This window comes from Agelaius phoeniceus, chromosome 36 (assembly GCF_051311805.1).
Source record: "Agelaius phoeniceus isolate bAgePho1 chromosome 36, bAgePho1.hap1, whole genome shotgun sequence".
NCBI lineage: Eukaryota > Metazoa > Chordata > Aves > Passeriformes > Icteridae > Agelaius > Agelaius phoeniceus.
This window is the reverse complement of record NC_135300.1, coordinates 1,059,767-1,084,670: the sequence shown is the minus strand read 5'-3', so window position 1 is coordinate 1,084,670 and position 24,904 is coordinate 1,059,767. Positions and strand designations below refer to the sequence as shown.

The 24,904-nt window shown below is 53.4% G+C and overlaps 2 protein-coding genes across 2 annotated transcripts; both read right to left on the bottom strand.

The window, feature by feature from the left end:
• Window positions 1–1,693: 1,693 nt before the first annotated feature.
• C5AR1 (complement C5a receptor 1) lies at window positions 1,694–2,781 on the bottom strand. The gene is given in 2 exon segments (XM_054653759.2): window positions 1,694–1,900; window positions 1,902–2,781. Coding segments are annotated over 2 exon segments (1,080 nt in total). The 5' UTR covers window positions 2,775–2,781.
• A 3,292-nt stretch (window positions 2,782–6,073) lies between these two features.
• On the bottom strand, window positions 6,074–24,212 carry CCDC9 (coiled-coil domain containing 9). Its single transcript, XM_077192882.1, has 14 exons — window positions 24,071–24,212; window positions 22,933–23,019; window positions 20,946–21,071; window positions 20,652–20,682; window positions 20,245–20,275; window positions 19,204–19,423; window positions 18,497–18,580; window positions 16,257–16,397; window positions 14,267–14,466; window positions 12,584–12,728; window positions 12,393–12,439; window positions 11,734–11,794; window positions 10,362–10,548; window positions 6,074–6,230 (listed from the first exon to the last, which is right to left on the bottom strand). Exons 1-14 carry the CDS (start codon window positions 24,071–24,073, stop codon window positions 6,202–6,204), a joined length of 1,392 nt encoding a protein of 463 aa, XP_077048997.1. The 5' UTR covers window positions 24,074–24,212; the 3' UTR covers window positions 6,074–6,201.
• Between the last annotated feature and the right edge of the window lie 692 nt (window positions 24,213–24,904).

Below are 24,904 nucleotides of genomic sequence, written 5' to 3'. Positions count from 1 at the left end.
CCTGGTGGGAATTTTGGGAATTTTCGGGGTTTTTTTTTTTTTTTGGGATGGGAACGGCGGTTTTGGGGAATTTCGGGGGTTGGGTGTTCGGTTTGCTTGGATTTTTTGGGGTTTGTCACAATCCCCCGATTCCTGAGTCCACAAAATCCCGGGATTTCCTCGCTGTCCCGAAATCCCAGCACTCCTGGAGTCCCTGGATCCCCAAATTCCTGAATCCCCAAATTCCTACATCTCTGAATTCCCTAATCCCCAAATCCCTGAACCCCCGAATCCCCGAATTTCTGTGTTTCTGAACCCCCAAATCCCCAAATTCCGAATCCCTGAATTCCATCCCATTCCCTGGATCCCCAAATCCCTGAATTCCCCAATCCCAAATCCCCAAATTCCATCCCAAACCCCGAACCCCCAAATCCCCAAAATTCCCTGAATCCCCAAATCCCCAATTCCCTCAGCACTGCCCCATTCCACGAATCTCGCCCCCAAAATGTCCCCAAGTGTCCCCGAAATGTCCCCAAAATGTCCCCGAAATGTCCCCGAAATGTCCCCAAGTGTCCCCAAAATGTCCCTGAAATGTCCCCAAGTGTCCCCACCTGCCCCCCCCCGTCCCCAGGGCCACGCCCAGGTGACACCAGCCCCCCCCCCCATGTCCCCCCCTTTCCCCCAGGGACAAGGACGATGATGATGAAGATGAAGACCGTGACAATGATGATGATGAAGATCACGACAACAACCATGACCATGACAATGATGACCATGACAATGACAGTGATGACCATGACAATGATCATGACAATGACAATGACAATGACCATGACGATGACGATGGTGATGATGATGATGGTGATAGGATGACAATGACAATGATGAAGAAGGTGACCACCACATGATGATGACGATGACCACGACCATGATGACGATGATGATGAAGATGATGACTACCGTGACAATGATGACAATGACCATGACGATGATGATGATGACGATGACAATGACGATGAAGATGACCATGACAACAACCATGACAATGATGATGATGAAGATCACGACAACAACCATGACAATGACAATGATGAGCATGACAATGACCATGACGATGACCATGACGATGACGATAGTGATGAAGATGACCGTGACCATGACGACGACGATGATGATGATGATGGTGATAGGATGACAATGATGAAGATGACCACCACATGATGATGACCATGACAATGACAATGATGATGAAGATGATGACCATCACGATGAGGATGACGATGACAATGATGACAATGACCATGACCATGATGATGACCCATGACAATGACCATGACCATGATGACCATGACCATGACAGTGATGACCATGATAACCATGACAATGACCATAATGATGACCATGACCATGATGACCATGACCGTGATGACCACAACAATGACCATGACAATGACCATGATGATGACCCATGACAATGACCATGACCATGATGACCATGACAATGACCATGACCCATGACCATGCCCATGCCCATGATGACCATGACCATGATGACCATGACGGTGATGACCACAACAATAACCATGACAATGACCATGACAATGACCATGACCATGATGCCCACAACAATGACCATGACCATGACAACAACGATGATAAAGACAACGACGATGACGATGATGACGATGACCACGGCCACCACCACGGCCCCCCCTCACACGGCCGTCCCCTCACTGCCCTCCTCGGTGGTGGCCGCGCTGCGGCCCCGCCCGTCCCCGCCCACGCTGGTGACCTCATCGCTGAGCACCCCCTTGAGCAACGCCCTCCACGAGCGCCTCACCTTGCCCAGGCCGCGCCCCATCACCAGGTAGATGATGGGATTGACGCAGCCGTTGACGTAGGCCAGCCCGGCCACGGCGGGGGTCGGCGGCCTGGGCGCCGCGGAACGCGGCCGAGCCGGGCTCGCCGGCCGCCAGCACCAGCCCCACCACGTGGTAGGGCAGCCAGCACACGAAGAAGCTGACGATGACCACCAGCACCGTCCGGGTGGCCCTGCCCGACCCGCCCAGGCCGCGCTGCCGGACGCGGCTCAAGAGGCGGCCGTAGCAGCCGGAGATGACCACGAAGGGCCCCAGGAAGCCGCAGAGGAAGCGCGCGACGGCCACGGCGAGCTCGGTGCCGCGCTGGTGGCGCCGCACGGCGCCGTAGGACAGCACGCAGGTGGCCTTGGCCGAGAAGGGGTCGAGGCGCACGGCGCGGAACAGGAAGGAGGGCACGGTCAGCAGCGCGGCCGCCGCCCAGGCCCCGGCGCACGCCGCGGCGGCCAAGGCCGGCGTCCGGCGGTTGTGGCACCAGACCGGGTGAGTGACCAGGGCGCAGCGGTCGGCGCTGATGGCCGTGAGCAGCAGCACGCTGGCGAACATGGCCAGCACGGTCAGCGAGGGCAGCAGCTTGCAGGCGGCGGCGCCCAGCGGCCAGTGGTGGTCGGTGGTGAGCGGCAGCGCCAGGAAGGGCAGCGCCAGGCAGCTGAGCAGGTCGGCCAGCGCCAGGTGCGAGAACCAGACGCCGTTGACGGCGCGGCGCAGCTCGGACGCCGTCACCCAGAGCACGGCGCCGTTGCCCAGCACGCCCAGCACGAAGATGGCGGCGTAGAGGGCCAGAACCAGGCGGTGGCCCAGGGGCACCTCGGCCCCGCCCAGCTCGTCCAGGGCGTCGCCCCAGGTGTCGTTCCAGGCGTCGCCCCAGGTGTCGTTCCAGGGGTCGTTCCAGGGGTCGTCCCAAGGGTGCGCGGCCATGGTGGGGATGGGGACACCTGGGGGGTCAGGGTGGGTCAGGGGTGGGTCAGGGTGGGTCAAGGTGGGTCAGGGGTGGTCGGGGTGGGTCAGGGTGGGTCAGGGGTGGGTCAGGGTGGGTCAGGGTGGGTCAGGGGTGGGTCAGGGGTGGGTCAGGGGTGGTCGGGGTGGGTCCAGGTGGGTCAGGGTGGGTCAGGGGTGGTTGAGGTGGGTCAGGGTGGGTCAAGGTGGGTCAGGGTGGGTCAGGGGTGGGTCAGGGGTGGTTGAGGTGGGTCAGGGTGGGTCAGGATGGGTCCAGGTGGGTCAGGGTGGGTCAGGGGTGGGTCAGGGGTGGGTCAGGGGTGGGTATGGGGTGGTCAGGGTCAGTCAAGGTGGGTCAGGGGTGGTTGAGGTGGGTCAGGATGGGTCAGGGAGGGTCAGGGGTGGTTGAGGTGGGTCAGGGATGGGTCAGGGTGGGTCAGTCAAGGTGGGTCAGGGGTGGGTCAGGGTGGGTCAGGGGTGGTTGGGGTGGGTCAGGGGTGGGTCAGGGGTGGGTCAGGGGTGGTTGAGGTGGGTCTGGGTGGGTCAGGGTGGGTCAGGGGTGGGTCTGGGTGGGTCAGGGTGGGTCAGGGGTGGTTGGGGTGGGTCAGGGGTGGGTCAGGGTGGGTCAGGGTCAGTCAAGGTGGGTCAGGGTGGGTTCTTCACCCATTCAGGTGATCCCAAAGACCCCAAGGTGTTGCTCCACCCGTTCAGGTGCTCCTGAAGACCCCAAGGGCTCCTTCACCTGCTCAGGTGGTCCAGGACCCTCCAAAAGACCCCAACCCCACCCCACCAGGTGACCAAGGGGTTTTGGGGGGGTCTCCATTCCCATTTTTGGGTCCCCAGCCCCATTTTCGGATTCTCCACCCAATTTTGGGGTCTCCAGCTCCAATTTGTGGCATTCTCAGCCCAATTTTTGGGGTCTCTTTTCCATTTTTAGAGTTCCCCATCCCATTTTTGGGGTCTCCAGCCCCATTTTTTTGAGTTCTCCACCCATTTTTGGGGTCTCCATTCCCAATTTTGGGTTTCCAGCTCAATTTTTGGGGTCTCTATTCCATTTTTGGGGTCTCTATTCCATTTTTGGGGTCTCCATTCCCATTTTTGGGTCTCTATTCCATTTTTGGGGTCTCCATTCCCATTTTTGGGGTCTCTATTCCATTTTTGGGGTCTCCATTCCCATTTTTTGGGGTCCCCACCCTCCTGCGTCCCCCCCCTCCCCCCCCCGGATGTGGAATTTCCTCATCCTCCCCTCCCCCACCCCTCCCCATGGCGCAAGAATGGGGGAGAGGAACTGGGGGGGGGGAGGGGCAGCTCCACCCTTCCCCTCCCCCCCCCGCGGGGCGGGGACCCCCAAAAATGGGATTGGGACCCCCAAAAATGGGGTGGGGACCCCAAAAATGGGATTGGGACCCCCAAAAATGGGGTGGGGAACCAAAAATGGGATTGGGACCCCTAAAAATGGAATAGAGACCCCAAAAATGGAACTGGAGACCCCAAAAATGGGGTGGGAAACCCAAAATGGGATTGAGACCCCAAAAATGGGGCTGAGACCCCCCCCAAAATTGATTGGAGACACCAAAGTTGGGCTGGAACCCCCAAAGTGGCGTCGAGACCCCAAAAATTGGGTGGGGAACCCAAAAAATGGGGCTGGAGATCCCAAAATTGGGTGGAGAAGGCAAAAATTGGGGTTGAGAACCCCAAAAATTGGGCAGAGATCACAAACCGGGGTGGAGACCCCAAAAATTTGGGTTGGGAACCAAAAAAACGGGGCTGGAAATGCCCAAAAATTGGGTTCGAACACCCCAAAAATGATCCTGGAGACCCCAAAAATGAGGTCGAGACCCCCCCAAACTGGTCTGGAGCCCCCCCCCAAACTGGTCTGAACTGGGAGGGGTCCCCAAAACCCCCCCGGGAGAACAAAACCCCCCCCAAAAAACTCCCCCCGAAAATGGGGATAAAGAGCCGGAAAATGGGAACGAGGAGCCAAAAAAGGCCAAAAACGAAGCGGAAACCCCAAAATTGGGGCCGAGAGCCCCCCAGAAATGGGGCGGGGACCCCCCAGAATTGGGGTGGAGGGGGAGGGGTCCCCAAACCCCCCCGGGACCCCCCAAATTCCGCCCCCCCCCCTCACCTGGAGCGGCGGCCGCGGTTTCAGAAGGGGAAATAAACGGGGGGGGGGGGGCAGGAAACCCAAAAATGGGGGGGGGAGGGGCCGGGGAGGGCGGGGAAACCCCAAAAATGTTGGGGGGAAGTTGGGGAAACCCCCACATCAAAAATTCGGGGTTTTTGGGGGGAAAATGCCAAAATTTGGGGTTTTTATTGAGGAAAAAAGCTCCAAAATTGGGATTTTATTTCGGAAGGAATCGCCCCAAAATTTGGGGGTTTTGGGGTGAAAATCTCGGGGGAAACCCCAAAAATTTTGGGGGAAGGTGGGGACACCCCCAGCACAAAAATTCGGGGGTTTTTGGGGGAAAATGCCAAAATTTGGGGTTTTTATTGAGGAAAAAAAGCTCCAAATTTGGGATTTTTATTTCGGAAGGAGCCGCCCCAAAATTTGGGGGTTTTGGGGTGAAAATCTCGAGGGAAACCCCAAAAATTTTGGGGGGAAGGTGGGGACACCCCCACATCAAAAATTTGGGGGTTCTGGGGGGGAAAAACCCCAAAATTTGGGGTTTTTTGAGGAAAAAATCAGAATTTGGCTTTGAGGAACTGACCCCAAATTTGGGGAGTTTTGGATGAACCACCCCAAAATTTGGGGTTTTTTTTGAGGAACCGTCCCCAAATTTGGGGTTTTTTTGGGGTAAAAAGAGCTCGGGGGGGGGGGACCCCAAAATTACCAGGATCTCCCCAAAATTAAGGACGGAACCGGAGCAGTTTTGGGACTTTTATTGGACAAAATTTGGGAGGGGGGGACCCCAAAATCCCCTCGGGGGGAAATTTGGGGACCCTCCCCAGGTGAAATTTGGGGATTTTGGGGATCCCCCCAGTCCTGGTCACACCTGGGGGGATTTTTGGGGTCCCCCAGGTGAAATTTGGGAATTTTGGGGCCCCCCCAGGTGAAATTTGGAATTTTTTGGGGGCCCTCCAGGTGAAATTTGGGATTTTTGGGATCCCCCCCAGGTGAGATTTGGGATTTTTTGGGGCCCCCCAGGTGAGATTTGGGAATTTTGGGGCCCCCCCAGGTGAGATTTGGGATTTTTTGGGGCCCCCCAGGTGAAATTCGGGATTTTTTGGGGCCCCCCCAGGTGAGATTTGGGGTTTTTTGGGGCCCCCCCCAGGTGAAATTTGGGGTTTTTGGGCCCCCCCAGGTGAAATTTGGAATTTTTTGGGGCCCCCCCAGGTGAGATTTGGGGTTTTTGGGGTCCCGGTCACACCTGGGGGGGCTCAGGTGGGGTTTGGGGTCCCCCCCCCGTCACACCTGGGGGGGGTCGCCGGCTCCTCCTGTGGGGGGAGAGAGGAAAAGGGGCTGGAGACCCCCAAAAATCCCCAAAATCCCCCCAAAAATCCCCAATCCCCAAAACCCTCAGGTGAGTCTGGGACCCCCCAGGTGCCCCCTCAGGTGATTTTGGGGTTCCCAGGTGATTCTGGGGTCCCCCAGGTGACTTTGGGGTTCCCAGGTGAGTTTTTGGGACCCCTCAGATGATTTTGGGTCCCCCCAGGTGCCCCCTCAGGTGGGTTTTGGCCCCCCAGGTGATTTTGGGGTCCCCCAGGTGGTTCAGGTGGGTTTTGGGGTGTCTCAGGTGAGTTTTGGGGTTCCCCAGGTGATTTTGGGGTCCCCCAGGTGCCCCCCAGGTGAGTCTGGGATGCCCCAAGTGAATTTTGAGGTCCCCCAGGTGCCCTCTCAGGTGATTTTGGGGTTCCCCAGGTGAGTTTTGGGGTCCCCCAGGTGATTTTGGGACCCCCCCAAACCCCAGAACCACTCCCGGGGTCGCTCAGGGTGGAGTTTAATGCAGCAGCAGCAGAGCCAGGAACAGCCAGGGGTGCCCAGGTGAGCCCAGGTACAGCCAGGGGTGCCCAGATGTGCCCAGGTGAGCCCAGGTGAGCTCAGGTGAGCTCAGGTGAGTCAGTGCAGCAACGACAGCCCCAAAGATCCCAGAGACGTCAAAAAAACCCCAAAAATTCCCCAAAATCCACCCCAGAGCAAAGCCAGAGCAGCCAGGTGAGTTCAGCTGTGCCAGGTGAGTGCCCAGGTGAGTTCAGGTGAGCTCAGGTGAGTCAGTGCAGCAGCGACAGCCCCGAAAGATCCCCCAGGAACCCCAAAAATCACCCCCAGAGCAAAGCCAGAGCACCCAGGGGAGTTCAGGTGAGTTCAGGGGTGCCAGGTGAGTGCCCAGGTGAGCTCAGGGGTGCCCATGGGTGCCCAGGTGTGCCCAGGTGTGCCCAGGTGAGTCAGTGCAGCAACAGCCCCCAAAGAAACCCCAAAAGTTCCTCAGAGACCCCAAAAATCCAGCCCTGAGTGAGGCAGCAGCGCCCAGGTGAGCCCAGGTGAGCTCAGGTGAGTCAGTCCAGCAGCAACAGCCCCCAAAGATCCCAAAAAACCCCAAAAAAGCCCCAAAAAAGCCCCCAAATCCACCCCAGAGCCAAGCAGTGGTGCCCAGGTGAGCCCAGGGATGCCCAGGTGTGCCCAGATGTGCCCAGGTGAGTTCAGGTGTGCCCAGATGTGCCCAGGTGTGCCCAGGTGTGCCCAGGTGAGTCAGTGCAGCAGCTCCATGCAGTGACAGCCTCCAGAGAGCCCAAAAGCTGCCCCAGAAATCCCAAAAAAGCCCAAAAATCCACCCCAGAGCCAAGCAGGGGTGCCCAGATGTGCCCAGGTGAGCCCAGGTGAGCCCAGGTGAGTTCAGGGGTGCCCAGGTGAGTTCAGGGGTGCCCAGGTGAGCCCAAATTGGGAACTGGGGGGTCCTGGGGGATCCCAGGGGGAATTCTTGGGTTTTTGTTTTTTTTTTTTATTTCTTGGGTGAATTTGGGGATTTTGGGGGGTCCCGAGGGGATTTTTGGGGTGAATGTTGGGGTGAATGTTGGGGGTTTTGGGGTGAATTTTTGTGATTTTTGGGGTGAATGTTGGGGATTTTGGGGGTGAATTTTGGGATTTTTGGGGGTGAATTTTGGGATTTTTTTGGGTGAATTTTGGGGTGAATTTTGGGGATTTTGGGGGTGAATGTTGGGGTTAATGTTCGGGGTTTTTGGGGTGAATGTTGGGGTGAATGTTGGGGTGAATGTTGGGGATTTTGGGGGTGAATGTTGGGGATTTTCAGGGTGAATTTTGGGGATTTTGGGTGAATTTTGGGGTGAATTTTGGGGATTTTTGGGGTGAGTTTTGGGGTGAATGTTGGGGATTTTGGGGGTGAATGTTGGGGTGAATTTTGGGGATTTGGGGGTGAATGTTGGGGTGAATTTTGGGGTGAATGTTGGGGATTTTTGGGGTGAATGTTGGGGGTTTTGGGATGAATGTTGGGGTGAATTTTGGGATTTTCAGGGTGAATGTTGGGGTGAATTTTGGGATTTTTTGGGGTGAATTTTGGGGTGAATGTTGGGGATTTTTGGGTGAATTTTGGGGTGAATGTTGGGGGTTTCTGGGGTGATTTTTGGGGTGAATTTTGGGGTGAATTTTGGGGGTTTTGGGCTCAGTGTGGGGGAGGGGAGCTCTTACGGAAACGAACCCTCTGGAAATCCGAGATCTCCACCCCCGGCCCTGCTGGGAACGGCACCGGTACAGACCAGTAAAAACCAGTATAAACCAGTATAAACCAGTATAAACCAGTATAAACCAGTATGGACCAGTATAGACCAGTATGGACCAGTATGGACCAGTATAAACCAGTATGGACCAGTATGGACCAGTACGGACCAGTTCACACCAATCCAGACCAGTCTAAACCAGTAACAGCCCCCCCAGTGACCCCCCCCAGTGCCTCCCAGTACAAACCAGTACAGACCAGTAACCCCCAACCCCCTCCCAGTAACCCCCAAATCCTCTCCCAGTTCCCTCCCAGTCCCCCCAGTCCCCTCCCAGTTTATCCCAGTTCCCTCCCAATCCCCTCCCAGTCCCTCCCAGTTCCCTCCCAGTCCCTCCCAGTCCCCCCCAATCCCCTCCCAGTCCCTCCCAGTCCATCCCAGTCCCTCCCAGTCCATCCCAGTCCCTCCCAGTTCAATCCAGTCCCTCCAGTCCCCCCCAGTTTCCCCCAATCCCCTCCCAGTCCATCCCAGTTCCATCCCAGTCCCTCCCAGTCCATCCCAGTTCCATCCCAGTCCCTCCCAGTCCCTCCCAGTCCCCCCCAGTCCCCCCAGTCCCTCCCAGTCCCTCCCAGTCCCCCCCAATCCCCTCCCAGTCCCTCCCAGTCCATCCCAGTCCCTCCCAGTCCCCCCCAGTTTCCCCCAATCCCCTCCCAGTCCATCCAGTTCCATCCCAGTCCCTCCCAGTCCATCCCAGTCCATCCCAGTCCCCTCCCAGTCCATCCCAGTCCATCCCAGTTCAATCCCAGTCCCTCCCAGTCCCTCCCAGTTCCCCCCAGTCCCCCCCAGTTTCCCCAGTACCGTCGGGGGGGTCCCGTTTCGCTCCGGGGTCTCCGGGCGGCTCTGGCAGGGGCTCGGGGGGGGGAGGGGCGGCTCTGGGACCCCCCCCTGGGCTGGGGGAGGGGCGGGGGGGGCGGGCCTGGGGGAGAGAAAGAGACTGGGATGGACTGGGATGGACTGGGATGGACTGGGATAAACTGGGATTGAACTGGGATGGACTGGGATAAACTGGGAGGGACTGGGATGGACTGGGAGGGACTGGGATGGACTGGGATGGACTGGGATGGACTGGGATAAACTGGGATGGACTGGGAGGGACTGGGATAAACTGGGATTGACTGGGATTGACTGGGATTGACTGGGATGGACTGGGATGGACTGGGAGGGACTGGGATTGAACTGGGAGGGACTGGGATGGACTGGGATTGAACTGGGATGGACTGGGGGGGACTGGATGGACTGGGATGGACTGGGAGGGACTGGGATTGACTGGGATTGAACTGGGATGGACTGGGATGAACTGGGATAAACTGGGATGGACTGGGATGGACTGGGATGGACTGGGAGGGACTGAGATGGACTGGGAGGGACTGGGAGGATCACTGGGATGAACTGGGCGTTACTGGTTTGAACTGGGGGTCACTGGTTTGAACTGGGGTCACTGGGATGAACTGGGGGTCACTGGTTTTTACTGGGGGTCACTGGTTCAAACTGGGACGCACCGGGGGGGTCACTGGGGGTTACTGGTTTGAACTGGTTCAAACTGGGACGCACCGGGGGGGGTCACTGGGGGTCACTGGTTTGAACTGGTTTGAACTGGGACGCACCGGGGGGGTCACTGGGGGTCTCTGGTTTGAACTGGGGGTCACTGGTTGGAACTGGTTTGAACTGGGATGCACCAGGGGGGTCACTGGGGTCACTGGTTTGAACTGGTTTGTACTGGTCTGAACTGGGACGCACTGGGGGGGTCACTGGGGGGTCACTGGGGGTCACTGGATGAACTGGGGGTTACTGGTTTGAACTGGTTTGAACTGGTTTGAACTGGTTCAAACTGGGACGCACCGGGGGGGTCACTGGGGGGGTCACTGGGGGTCTCAGGTTCGCGCTGGGCGGGGCCGGGCCCTTCCTCCTCCTCCTCCTCCTCCTCCTCCTCCTCGCTCAGATCCTCCCATTGGTCCGAGTCCTCCTGGGAGCCCCCCGGGACCCCCCCCGGGGCCGCGGCGCCGCCTTCCGGAACCTTCTGGGGAACCTGATGGGGAAAGGGCATGGGGAAAATCCCAAAAATTCCTAAAATTCCCAAAATTCCCAATTCCAAAATCCCGGGGGTCCCAAAATCCCAGGGGATCCCAAATCCAAAACTCCCAAAATTCCCAAATACAAAAATTTCAAATCCAAAAATTCCAAAATTCCCAAATCCCAAAATCCCTGGGGATCCCAAATCCAAAATTCCAAAATTCCCAAATACGAAAATTCCAAATCCAAAAATTTCAAAATTCCCAAATCCCCAAATCCCGGGGTCCCAAAATCCCGGGGGATCCCAAATCCAAAATTCCAAATCCTAAAATTTGGAAGGGGAGGGGGTCGAAAAATCCCAAATCCCAAAATTCCCAAATCTCAAAATTCCCAAATGTCAAAATCCCAAATCCTAAAATTCTGGGGGGTCGAAAAATCCCAAATCCCAAATCCGAAAATCGCAGGGGATCCCAAAATCCCAATTCCTAAATCCAAAAGTTCCAAACCTTAAGCCCAAAAATTCCAAAATCCCAACTCCCAAAATCCCAAAATCCCAAAATCCCAGGGATCCCAAAATCCAAAATCCAAAATCCCAAACCCCCAAATTCTGAGGGGGAGAGGTCCCAAAATCCCAAATTCGAAATCCAAAAATTCCAAAAACTAAAAATTCCTGAATCCCAAAATTCTGGAAGATCCCAAAATCCCCCAAATTCTGGGAATCCCAAAATCCCGGGAGGTCCCAAAATCCCAGAATCCAAAACCCCAAATCCCAAAATTTCAAGGGGATCCGAAAATCCCAAATCCCAAAATCCCAAATTCTGGGGATCCCAAAATCCTCAAATCCCAAAATTTCAAGGGGATCCAAATCCCAAATCCCAAAATTTCAAGGGGATCCCAAAATCCCAAATCCCAAATCCTGGGATCCCAAAATCCCCAAATCCCAAAATTTCAAGGGGATCCCAAATCCCAAAACCCCAAAATCCCAAATCCTGGGGATCCCAAAATCCCAGAATCCAAAACCCCAAATCCCAAAATTTCAAGGGGATCCGAAAATCCCAAATCCCAAATTCTGGGGATCCCAAAATCCCAAATCCCAAAATTTCAAGGGGATCCCAAATCCCGAAATCCCAAAATCCCAAATGCCCAAAATCCCCGGGGATCCCCAAATTCTTGGGTCCCAAATCCCGAATTTCGGGGTCACCTGGGCCCTCTCAGGCTCCGGGGGCGGCTCCGGGGGCGGCTCCCAGCGATCGTCGTGGAAACTGGGGAGGGAATTTGGGGAGAAATTGGGGAATTTTGGGAAAAATGGGAAATTCCCCCCAAAAAAACTCCATGGAGAAATGGGGAATTCACCCCAATTCCCTCAAATCCCAAAAAAACCAAAATTGCCCCAAATCCCTCCAGGATCCTCGCCCCAAAAAATCCCTGAGTGTCCCTAAAAACCAAAATTGCCCCAAATTTCTGAGAAGTCCAAATACACACAGCAAATCAAAATCCCCCCAAAAAATCATCCCAAAATCCACAAAAATCCCCCCAAAATTCCTCTAAAATCTCCCAAAATCCACAAAAATCCCCCAAAATCCAAAAAAAATTTCTCCAAATCTCCCAAAATACAAAATTCCCACAAAAATCCCCCTAAAATCCCCCAAATTTCCTTAAAATCCCCCCAAAAAATCTACAAAATCCCCCCCTAAATCCCCAAAAATTCCCTCAAAAAATCCTCCCAAAATCCACCAAAAATCCCCTCAACCCCCTCCCAAAAAAACACCCCAAAAATCAAAATTCCACCCCAAAAAACCAAAATTCCACCCAAAATCCCCCCCAAATCTCCACAAAAAATCAAAATCCCCCCCAAAGAACCAAAATCCCCCCAAATATCCACAAAAATTGCCCGAAATCCAAAATATCTCCCAAAAATCCCCCCAAAATCCACTAAAAAACCCCAAAATCCCCCCAAAATCCCCTAAAAACCCCCAAAATTCACTAAAAACCCCCAAAATTCACTAAAATACCCCAAAATGCCCCAAATCCCCCCCGCCCCTCCCCCTCACCTGTAGGGCCGCCCCTCCCCCCTGGGGCGGCCCCGCCTGCGCCGGGCGCGGTGGGGGAGGGGCAGGAACTCCCCAGCGTGGGGGGGGGAGGGGCGGGGCCCAGGGGGGCCCCTCCCCCTCCGGCTCCTCCGGGACCCCCGAGAACCTGGGGGGGGGGAAGGGCAAAGTGGGACCCCGAAAATCCCAAAATTCAGCCCAAAATTCACCCCAAACTTCACCCCGAAATTCACCCCGAAAATCCCAAACTTCACCCCAAAATTCACCCGAAATTCAGCCCAAAATTCACCCCAACATTCACCCAAAAATCCCAAAATTCACCCCAAAATTCAGCCCAAACTTCACCCCAAAATTCACCCCAAAAATCCCCAACACTCACCCAAAAATCCCAAAATTCAGCCCAAAAATCCCCAACATTCACCCCAAAATTCACCCCAAAATTCCCACAATTCAGCCCAGAATTCAGCCCAAAATTCACCCCAACAATCCCAAAATTCACCCCAAAAATCACCCCAAAATTCACCTGAAAACCACCAAAATTCACCCCAAAATTCACCTGGGAAATCCCAAAATTCACCCCAAAATTCACCTGGAAACACCAAAATTTAACCCCAAATTCACACCCAGGACCCCCAAATTCACCCAAAATTCACTTGAAGACCCCAAAATTCATCCCTGGAACCTCAAATTTCACCTGAGGAGCCAAATTTATCCTAAAATTCACCTGAAAAACCCCAAAATTTATCCCTGGAACTCCAAAATTCATCTGTGACCCCCAAAATCCCATTTTTTGTCTAAAAATCCCATTTTTGGGTCGAAAACCCCCATTTTTTGGTTGAAAAATTCCCATTTTTTTTCTTCCAAATATTCCGTTTTTCCCCCACAAAATCCCATTTTTTCTCCAAAAATCCCATTTTTTGCCTAAAAATCCCATTTTTTTGCCTAAAACTCCCAGGTTTTTTTTCTTCCAAATATTCCGGGTTTTTTGACTAAAAACCCCATATTTTTTGGTCGAAAAATCCTGTATTTTTTTTCTTCCAAAGATCCCATTTTTTCCTCCAAAAATCCCTTTTTTTGCCTAAAAATCCTGTATTTTTTTTCTTCCAAAAATCCCATCTTTTCCTCCAAAAATCCCATGTTTTTCCTCTAAAAACCCCATTTTTTTCCTCTAAAAATCCCATTTTTTTCCTCTAAAAATCCCAATTTTTTTCCTGAAAACTCCCATTTTTTGCCTAAAAAATCCCATATTTTTTGGTCTAAAAATCCCTTTTTTTCCCTCCAAAAATCCCATTTTTTTGCCTAAAAAAATCCCATATTTTTTGGTCTAAAAATCCCATTTTTTTCCTGAAAACTCCCATTTTTTCCCCTAAAAATCCCATTTTTTTCCTCTAAAAATCCCTTTTTCTCCCCCCACAAGATCCCATTTTTTCCTCTAAAAATCCCATTTTTTTCCTCTAAAAATCCCCTTTTTTCCCTCCAAAAATCCCATTTTCCCCCTAAAACTCCCATATTTTTTCCCCTAAAACTCCCATATTTTTTCCCCTAAAACTCCCATATTTTTTCCCCCTAAAACTCCCATATTTTTCCCTAAAACTCCATATTTTTTCCCCTAAAACTCCCATTTTTCCCCCATAATTTCGGTTTTTCCCCCATAATTTCGGTTTTTTCCCCGTTATTCCCACGCACAGGCCGCCGGGTTTCTGCGCGTCCCACTCCCTCCGCCAGGCGCCGCTGTTGTCGCGGTGCCGCTGCAGCCGCTCGCGGTCGATTCGCTCCCGCTCGCGCTTCCAGCGCTCGTGCTCCGCGCGCTGCCTCCCGGTCATCCAGAGCGTGGGGTCCAATGGGGGAGAGCCGGGAGAGAAACGGGAGCGCCCGCCCCGCCGGGCCTGGGGGAGAAACACACAGCGAAAATGGGGATTGGAGAGGAAAAATTAAAAAAAATTCCATTAAAAACTCAGAAAATTCCCCCAAAAATCTGCAAAAATCCCGGTAAAAACTCACAGAAATTCCCAAAAAAATCCCATTAAAAACTCACAAAAATTCCCCAAAAATCTGTAAAAATCTCATTGAAAACTCACAGAAATTCCCCAAAAAAATCCCAAAAATCCCGGTAAAAGCTCACAAAAATTCCCCAAAAATCTCATTAAAAACTCACAGAAATTCCCGAAAAAATTCCCAACAATCCCGGTAAAACCTCACAGAAATTCCCCAAAAATCTGCAAAAATCCCGGTAAAAACTCACAGAAATTCCCGCAAAAAAAATCTGCAAAAATCCGGGTAAAAACTCACAGAAATTCCCCAAAAAATCTGCAAAAAACCCGGTAAAAACCCCCAAAAATCTGCAAAAAATCCCATCAAAAACTCACAGAAATTCCCCCAAAATATCTGCAAAAATCCCGGTAAAAACTCACAGAAATTCCCCCAAAAATCTGCAAAAAACCCGGTAAAACCTCACAGAAATTCCCCAAAAAATCCCCAAAAATCCCATTAAAAACTCCCAAAAATTCCCCCAAAAATCTGCAAAAATCCCATTAAAAACTCCCAAAAATTCCCCAAAAAATCTGCAAAAAACCCTGAAAAAATCCCTCAAAATATCCCCAAAAATCCCTGAAAAAAACACCCCAAAAATCTCCAAAAACCCTGAAAAAATCCCCAAAAAATCCCCCCAAACATCTCCAAAAACCCAGAAAAAATCCCATTAAAAATGGGGCAGGCTGGAGGAAATCTGCAAAGAAAATCCCCCAAAAAATCCCATTAAAAACTCCCAAAAATTCCCCCAAAAAATCCCACAAAATATCCCCCAAAAATCCCTGAAAAAATCCCCCAAAAACCCCAAAATATCCCCCAAAAATTCCCATAAGAATTTTTTTGAGGATTTTATTGGAGAATTTTTTAGGGATTTTTGGAAGATTTTTTTGCAATTTTTGGGGGATATTTTGGGGATTTTTGGAGGATTTTTTGGGATTTTTTTTTATTTTTCAGGGGTTTTTAGGGGAGTTTTGGGGTTTTTTTTTTTTTGCAATTTTTTGGGATTTTTGGGGGATATTTTTGGGATTTTTTGGGGCTATTTTTGGGAATACTTTTCGGGATTTTTTGGGGTGTTTTTTGGATATTGTGGGGCTATTTTTAGGAATACTTTTCGGGATTTTTTGGGGCGTTTTTTTGGATATTTTGGGGCTATTTTTAGGAATACTTTTCGGGATTTTTTGGGGCGTTTTTTTGGATATTTTGGGGCTATTTTTAGGAATACTTTTGGGGATTTTTTGGGATATTTTGGGGCTATTTTTAGGAATATTTTTTGGGATTTTTTGGGATTTTTTTGGATACTTTGGGGCTATTTTTAGGAATACATTTGGGGATTTTTTGGGATATTTTGGGGCTATTTTTGGGAATACTTTTCGGGATTTTTTGGGGTGTTTTTTGGGATATTTTGGGGCTATTTTTAGGAATACTTTTTGGGATTTTTTGGGATATTTTGGGGCTATTTTTAGGAATATTTTTCGGGATCTTTTGGGGATTTTTTTTGATATTTTGGGCTATTTTTAGGAATGTTTTTCGGGAATTTTGGGGATTTTTCGGGGGATTTTTGGAGCATTTTTTGGGGGATTTTTGGAGGATTTTTTGGGGATTTTTGGGGTTGTTTTTGGGGTAAATTTCAGTATTTTTGGGTACCCACCGTGGCCTTGCCGAAGTCGGGGCCCCCCCAGTTGCGTTGGTGGCGCCGGGGGCCCCCCCCAGGGCCCCCCCCCGGCTCGGGGCCGCAGCGCCGGGGATCGTCCAGAAAGTTCCGCACGGGGTTCCGGTCCTGCAGCCCCTCCTGCCGCAAACTGGGGTAAACTGGGGGGACTGGGAGGGACTGGGGGGGACTGGGGGGGACTGGGGGGGACTGGGAGAGACTGGGAGAGACTGGGAGCCCCTCCTGCCGCAAACTGGGTAAACTGGGGGACTGGGAGGGACTGGAGGGACTGGGAGGGACTGGGGGGGACTGGGGGGACTGGGATAAACTGGGAGGGACTGGGGGGGACTGGGGGGGACTGGGATAAACTGGGAGCCCCTCCTGCCGCAAACTGGGGTAAACTGGGGGGACTGGGGGGGACTGGGGGGGACTGGGATAAACTGGGGGGGACTGGGAGCCCCTCCTGCCACAAACTGGGGTAAACTGGGGGAACTGGGAGGGACTGGGAGGGACTGGGGGGGACTGGGGGGGACTGGGATAAACTGGGATAAACTGGGATAAACTGGGAGCCCCTCCTGCCACAAACTGGGATAAACTGGGGGGAACTGGGGGGACTGGGGGGGACTGGGAGGGACTGGGAGGGACTGGGATAAACTGGGAGCCCCTCCTGCCACAAACTGGGGTAAACTGGGGAACTGGGAGGGACTGGGAGGGACTGGGGGGGACTGGGGGGGACTGGGATAAACTGGATAAACTGGGATAAACTGGGAGCCCCTCCTGCCACAAACTGGGATAAACTGGGGGGAACTGGGGGGGACTGGGGGGGACTGGGGGGGACTGGGATAAACTGGGGGAACTGGGAGGGACTGGGATAAACTGGGACAGACTGGGAGGGACTGGGGGGGACTGGGAGGGACTGGGATAAACTGGGGGGGACTGGGAGGGGACTGGAGGGACTGGATAAACTGGGATAAACTGGGAGCCCCTCCTGCCACAGACTGGGATAAACTGAGGGGACTGGGAGGGACTGGGGGGACTGGGAGGGACTGGGAGGGACTGGGATAAACTGGGAGCCCCTCCTGCCACAGACTGGGATAAACTGGGGGGAACTGGGAGGGACTGGGGGCGACTGGGGGGGACTGGGGGGACTGGGATAAACTGGGGGGACTGGGGGGACTGGGGGGGACTGGGAGGGACTGGGAGGGGACTGGGGGGGACTGGGACAGACTGGGATAAACTGGGGGGACTGGGACAGACTGGATAAACTGGGACAGACTGGGATAAACTGGGAGCCCCTCCTGCTGCACACGGGGTCACTGGGATAAACTGGGATAAACTGGGAGGGACTGGGACAGACTGGGAGCCCCTCCTGCCACACACAGGGGTCACTGGGATAAACTGGGACAGACTGGGACAGACTGGGAGGGACTGGGGGGGACTGGGATAAACTGGGATAAACTGGGATAAACTGGGAGAGACTGGGAGGGGCTGGGAGAGACTGGGAGGGGACTGGGGGGACTGGGAGCCCCTCCTGCCGCACACGGGGGTCACTGGGATAAACTGGGAGGGACTGGGGGGGACTGGGAGGGGGTTTGGGGTTACTGGGAGGGACTGGAATAAACTGGGGGGGATTGGGAGGGAACTGGGAGGGACTGGGAGGGGTTTGGGGGGACCGGGATAAACTGGGAGGGACTGGGAGTTAACTGGGAATTCCTGAGAATTAACTGGTCTGTACTGGTTCCTACCGTCCATACTGGTCCGTACTGGTTCCTATTGGTCCCTACTGGTCTGCACTGGTCTGTACTGGTCCGTACTGGTCTGTACTGGTCTGTACTCGTCCCTACTGGTCCGTACTGGTCCCTACTGGTCCCTACTGTCCATACTGGTCCCTACTGGTCCCTACTGGTCCGTACTGGTCCGTACTGGTCCCTACTGTCCATACTGGTCCCTACTGGTTCCTACTGGTCCGCACTGGTCCCTACTGGTCTGTACTGGTCCCTACTGGTCTGTACTGGTCCCTACTGGTCTCTACTGGTCCCTACTCGTCCATACTGATTCCTACTGGTCCCTACTGTCCATACTGGTCCGTACTGGTCCGCGCTGGTCCGTACTGGTCCATGCTGGTCCCTACTGTCCATACTGGTCCCTACTGGTCCCTACTGGTCCGTACTGGTCCATACTGGTCCCTACTGGTCCCCACTGGTCCCTACTGGTCCCTACTGGTCCGTGTGGGCTCTCACCCTGCGGCTCCGCTCGTACTCCGCGATTTTCTCCATCTCCTCGTTCATCTGCTCGATGTTCTGCAGCCGCCGCTGCTCCCACTCCTGGAACGCACAAAAAACCCAAATTCACCCCAAAACCACCCCAAAAACCCACTCAAAATTCACCTAAAATTCAACCCAAAATTCACCCCAAAACCACCCCAAAAACCCACTCAAAGTTCACCCCCAAATCAGCCACAATTTAACCCAGAATTCACCCCAAATTCACCCCAAAACCACCCAAAAATTCACCCAGAATTCAACCACAAACACTAAAAATTATGCCCAAAATTCAACCCGAATTTGGCCAAATTTCACCCAAAATTTAGCCCAAAACCACCCAAAATTGGCCAAATTCCCCCGAAATCCCCCTAAAAATGTCCCCAAATCGCCCCAAAATCTCCCTAAAAATTCCCCCAAAAAATGACCCCAAATCCCCCCAAAATCTCCCTAAAAATTCCCCAAAAATGACCCCAAAGCCCCCAAAAATCTCCCTAAAAGTTCTCCCTAAAAATGTCCTCAAATCCCCCCAAAATTCCCCCTAAAAACAACCCAAAATCTCCCTAAAAATTCCCCCTAAAATCCCCCAAAATCCCCCTAAAAATGTCCCCAAACCCCCCTAAAATCCCCCAAAAATGTCCCCAAAATCCCCCCCAAAATCCCCCCAAATCCCCCCCAGTTCTCACCTGGGATTTTCGGTCGCCGCCGTCGCCCCCGGCCCCTCCCCCCCTCCCCCGGGCCCTGCGGGGCCGGGTCCCCGCCCCTCCCCCCCCCAACCCCGGGCCCGGCCCCTCCCCCCCCCCTCGGGGGGCGCCCCGAAATTCTGGGGGGGGGTCCCGGGGGTCCCGGGGGTCCTGGGGGTCTCTGCTGCTGCTGCTGCTGCTGCTGCTTGGGGCTGCGCTTGTCCTGGGGAGGGCAAAAACCCCAAATCAGCCCCAAAAAATCCCAAATACACCCTTAAAAACCACACAGAACCCCCTCCCCAAAAATCCCAAATCAACCCCAAAAAACCCCAAATCAACCCCCAAAAAAACCCAAAAAAACCCACCCAGAGAACCCCCCCAAAAACCCCAAATCAACCCCAAAAAACCACCCAGAGACCCCCCCAAAAAAACCCCAAATCAACCACCCAGAGACCCCCAAAAAACCCCCAAAAAACCAAAAAAAACCACCCAGAGACCCCCCCCAAAAACCCCAAATCAACCCCCAAAAAAACCCAAATCAACCCCCAAAAAAACCCAAATCAACCCTAAAAAACCACCCAGAGACCCCCCAAAAAACCAAATCAACCCCAAAAAAACCCCAAATCAACCCCAAAAAAAACACCCAGAGACCCCCCTCAAAAAACCCAAAATCAACCCCAAATAAACCCCAAAAAAAAAACCAAAAAAACCACCCGGAACCCCCCAAAAATCCCAAATGGACTCCAAAAAAACCCACCCAGAGACCTCCCCAAAAAGCGCAAATCAACCCCAAAAATACCACCCAGAGACCCCCCAAAAAAACCACCCAGAGACCCCCAAAAAAATCCCCAAAATACCCCAAATAAACCCAAAAAAACTTCCAAATAAACCCCCAGAAAACCACCCAGAGACCCCCCAAAAACCCCAAAACCCCCCAAAAATCCCAAAATCCCCCAAATCCCCCCCATTCTCACCCCGGGGGGTCCCTGGGGGTCTCTGTCCCCCCCCCCCCGCCGGGGCCGGGCGGTCACGGCCCCCCCTCACGCTCCGCCCGCCGCCGATCCTCCTCGATCTCCTGAGGGGAAAATTGGGCAAATTGGGGCAAATTTGGGCAAATTCGGGTGTTTTTGGGAAATTTGCGGGTTTATTAGGGGGTCTCAAGGGGGGGTCTCAAGGGGGATTCGGGGTTTTTTGGGGACAGTCAGGGAGGATTTGGGGTTTTTTGGGAAGGGGTTTGAGGTCACAGCGCCCCCCCCCTCACGCTCCGCCCGCCGCCGATCCTCCTCGATCTCCTGAGGGGAAAATTCGGCAAATTTGGGCAAATTTGGGCAAATTCGGGGTTTTGGGGAAATTTGGGGGTTTATTAGGGGGTCTCAAGGGGGATTTTGGGGTTTTTTGAGGGGATTTAGGGTTTTTTGGGAGGGGATTTGAGGTCACGGCCCTCCCCTCACGCTCCGCCCGCCGCCGATCCTCCTCGATCTCCTGAGGGAAAATTGGGGCAAATTCGGGCAAATTGGGGCAAATTCGGGGTTCTTGGGAAATTTGGGGTTTTATTAGGGGGTCTCAAGGGGGATTTGGGGTTTTTTGTGGGGATTTGGGGTTTTTTGGGAGGGGATTTGAGGTCACGGCCCCCCCCTCACGCTCCGCCCGCCGCCGATCCTCCTCGATCTCCTGAGGTGAAATTGCGGCAAATTGGGGCAAATTTGGGGTTTTTGAGATTTTTTGGGGAATTTAGGGGTTTTTTAGGGGGTCTCAAGGGGAGTTTGGGGTTTTTTGGGGACAGTCAGGGAGGATTTGGGGTTTTTTGGGAAGGGATTTGAGGTCACGGCCCCCCCCTCACGCTCCGCCCGCCGCCGATCCTCCTCGATCTCCTGAGGGGAAAATTGGGGCAAATTCGAGGAAATTTGGGGCTTTTGGGAAACTTGAGGTTTTTTAGGAGGTCTCAGGGGAGTTTTGGGGGTTTTAGGGGTGGAAATTGGGGATTTTGGGGGAGTCTCAGAGAGGGTTTGGGGTCTTTTAGGAGGAAATTTGGAGGGTTCGGGAGGATTTTTTAGGGGGGATTTGGGGTTTTTTGGGGGGTCTCAAGGGGGTTTTTTGGGGTTTATTTGGGGTTTTTTTGGGGAGGGATTTGGGGTCACAGCCCCCCCCCCCCCCCACGCTCCTCCCATCCCCCTCCATCTCCTGCATTTGGGGTTTTTGGGTTTTTTGGGCCGAAATTCGGAGTTTTACGGGGTTTTTGGGGGGGAAATTTGGAGGCTCTTGGGGGGGATTTGGGATTTTTGGGGTGGATTTGGGGCGTTTCTGGGGTGATTTGAGGTAATTTTGGGTGATTTAAATGTGGGTGGGCTGTTTCGGGCAGATTTTGGGGTAATTTTGGGAGGATTTTTGGTGGAATTTGGGCAGTTCTGGGGCTGATTTTGAAGCTGATTTTGGACTGAATTTTCGGGTAATTTTCAGTGATTTTGGGAAAATACTGGGTGAATTCTGGAAGAATTTTAGAGTGATTTTAGGGTAATTTTAAGTGGATTTTGGGATAATTCTAGGTGGGATTTTTGGGATAATTTTGGGGTGATTTTGGGATCATTTCAGGTGAATTTTGGGGCGATTGTCAGTGATTTTGGGATCATTTCAGGTGAATTTTGGGGCGATTTTCAGGGATTTTGGGGGTCTCAAGGACCAGAATTGTTCCCTTCCCCCCCCCTAAAGTGACCTCAGGTGACCCCGGTAATTCCCGCCCCTCCCCCACCCGGGATCAGCCGGGATTAGGAGGGGGAGGGGCAGGATGGGGGAGGGGCAGAAGGGCCTGGGGGATTTTGGGGGGTCCTGGGGGGAATTTTGGGGGGTTCTGAGGGAATCTCAGGGGAAATTTTGGAGGGAATTTTGGGTTTTTTTGGGGTGTCCTTGGGGGGATTTTTGGGGGGTTTTGGAGAAGAATTTGGGGGGTCCTGGGGGGGGTCCCAGGGGGGTTTTTGTGAGAATTTTTGGGGGGTCCTGGGGGGATTTTGGGGGACCCTGAGTGATTTTTTTCAGGGATTTTTTTGGGGGGTCTTAAGAGGGATTTTTAAGGGGGGTCCTGGGGGATTTTAAGGCGGGTCCCGGGAAGGTTTTTTGGGGGAATCTTGGGGGTTTTGGAGGGGATTTTTGGGGAAGCCTTGGGAGAATTTTTGGGGAAGATTTTGGAGGATTTTCGGGGAAGTTTTGGGAGAATTTTTGGGGAAGATTTTGGGAGGATTTTCGGGGAAGATTTTGGGAGGATTTTTGGGGAAGGTTTTGGGAGGATTTTTGGGAAGTTTTGGAGGATTTTTGGGGAAGATTTTGGGAGGATTTTTGGGGAAGATTTTGGGAGGATTTTTGGGGAAGTTTTGGAGGATTTTTGGGGAAGCCTTGGGAGAATTTTGGGGGAAGATTTTGGGAGGATTTTTGGAGAAGTTTTGGGAGGATTTTTGGGAAGGTTTGGGAGGATTTTTGGGGAAGTTTTGGGAGGATTTTAGGGGAAGATTTTGGGAGGATTTTCGGGGAAGTTTTGGGAGGATTTTTGGGGAAGTTTTGGGAGGATTTTTGGGGAAGATTTTGGGAGGATTTTTGTGGAAGCCTTGGGAGGATTTTCAGGGAAGATTTTGGGAGGATTTTTGGGAAATTTGGGAGGATTTTTGGGAAATTTTGGGAGGATTTTCGGGGACATTTTGGGGTTATTTTTGGTATTTTTGGGGGGGTCTCTGCCCCCTCCCTGACCTGGTAGCGCCGCACCAGGGCCTCGTTCTTCCTGCGCAGCGCCGCGATTCTCCGGTCCAGCTCCGCATCCTTCTCCAGCGCCGCCGCCTGCGGGAGGGGAGGGCAGGGCAGGGGAGGGGAGGGGGCTTCGCTCAGTGGGACCCCCCCACAGCCAGGAGAGATGGGAGAGAGAATCCCCAAAAAAAATCCCCCCCAACCCCCCAAAAAAAAGGGAAAAAAACCCCCAAAAATAGCCTTTAAAACTCCACAGAAACCTCCCTAAGAAAAGCCAAAAAATTAAAAGAAAAACGAAACAATCTCCCAAAATAGCCCTAAAAAATCCCAGAAAAAAAGGGAAAAAAGTCCCAAAAAAGACCCAAAAAATTAAAAAAACCCCAAAAATACTCTTTAAAACTCCACAGAAACGTCCCCAAGAAAAGCCAAAAAAATTAAAAAAAAAAACCCGCAGCAATCTCGCAAAATAGCCCTAAAAAATCCCACCCAAAAAATCCCAGAAAAAAATGAAAAAAAAGTCCCAAGAAAGACCCAAAAAATAAATTTAAAAAAATCCAAAAATACCCTTTAAAACTCAACAGAAACTTCCCCCAAAAAAGCCAAAAAAAATTCCAAAAAAACCGAAATAATCTCGCAAAATAGCCCTAAAAAATCCCCCTCCCCACCCAAAATTCCCTAAAACCCACCCAGACCAGGGAGGACGCCCCCCAAAAAAATCCCCCAAAAAAAACCCCTAAAAAGCCACAAAAAAGAAATTTAAAAAGCCTAAAAAACCCCAAACCCACCAGGACTGTGGAGACCCCCCCCTCCCAAAAAAAAATCCTCAAAAATCATTAAAAAATCTTAAAAAATTTAAAAAAAAAATCTCCGCAAGAAACCCCAAAACTCTCAAAAAACGCCAGGACCGGGGAGACCCCTCCCCAAAACCCCCCAGAGCCCCGAGCCCCTCCCGGGACCCCCCGGAACGACCCCCGCGAGCCCCCCGGGACCTCCGGAACGATCCCCGGGACCCCCCCGCGCCCCCCGCCCAAGCCCGGGACCCCCGGCCCGGCCCTCCCGGGACCCCCCAGCCCTGGAGCGGCGCCCCCGGGCCCCCCCGAGCCCCCCAGACCCTCCCGGGACCCCCCGGGACCCCCGGACCCACCATGGCGGCCCCGGGAGCAGAGCCGGTCCCGCCCACGTGTGCGGCGCCACTTCCGCTTCCGGTATGGGGAGGGCGGGGCTTAAAGGGGCGATGGCGAAAAGGTGGGGACCACGGCGGGAGGCTTAAAAGGGCAACGGGGAGAGCTTGGGGGACCCCGGGCGGGGCCAGCGCGGGGTGGTGGCGCCTCTGTCACCCCCTGGAGGGGTCACCTGGGGTCCCCTTGTCACTTTTGTCACCTCCTGGCCACCCCAGCAGTGTCACCTTCTGTTGGTGGCACTTTTGTCACCCCCAGTGGTGGCAGCTCGGGTTGGTGGCACCTCTGTCACCCCCTGGAGGTGGCGCCTGGTCTGTCCTTGTCACTTTTGTCACCCCTGGCGGTGTCGCCCCCTGTTGGTGGCACCTCTGTCACCCCCAGGCGATGTCACCCCGTGTTGGTGGCACTTTTGTCACCCCCGGGCGGTGCCACCCCATGTGTCCCCTCATGTCCCCCTGTGTTCCTTTGTCACCTGCTGTCCTCTCCCTGTGTCGTGTCCATCCGTGTCCTCCTGTCCCCCCCACCTGTGTCACTGTCCCCACGTGTCCCCTCAGTGTCCCCACCCCACTCCAGCCCTGCGCCTCGATGTCCCCGTGTCCCCTCACTCCTCACTGGGGGTGTCCCCTTCTCTTCTCCCATGTCCCTCTGGTCCCCCCCTGTCCGTCTGTCCACTCAATATCCCCTCTAATGTCCCCTCCTGTCCCCAGGTGTCCCTCTGTCCCCTCTCTGTCCCTCTGTCCCCTCCTGTTTGCCCATGTCCCCTCTCTGTCCGCCTGTCCCCGCCGCGTCCCCCGGCCCAT

Bases quoted from the DNA above. Each gene is read 5' to 3' on its own strand.
- CCDC9 (XM_077192882.1), bottom strand. The intron at 20,683-20,945 runs TAAAAAACCCCT...ATTTTCCCTCAG, and splicing joins AAACTCCCCTTGAGACCCCC to GAGATCGAGGAGGATCGGCG. The intron at 12,729-14,266 runs GTGCGTGGGAAT...CCCCCCCCCCAG, and splicing joins GCGCAGAAACCCGGCGGCCT to GTTCTCGGGGGTCCCGGAGG.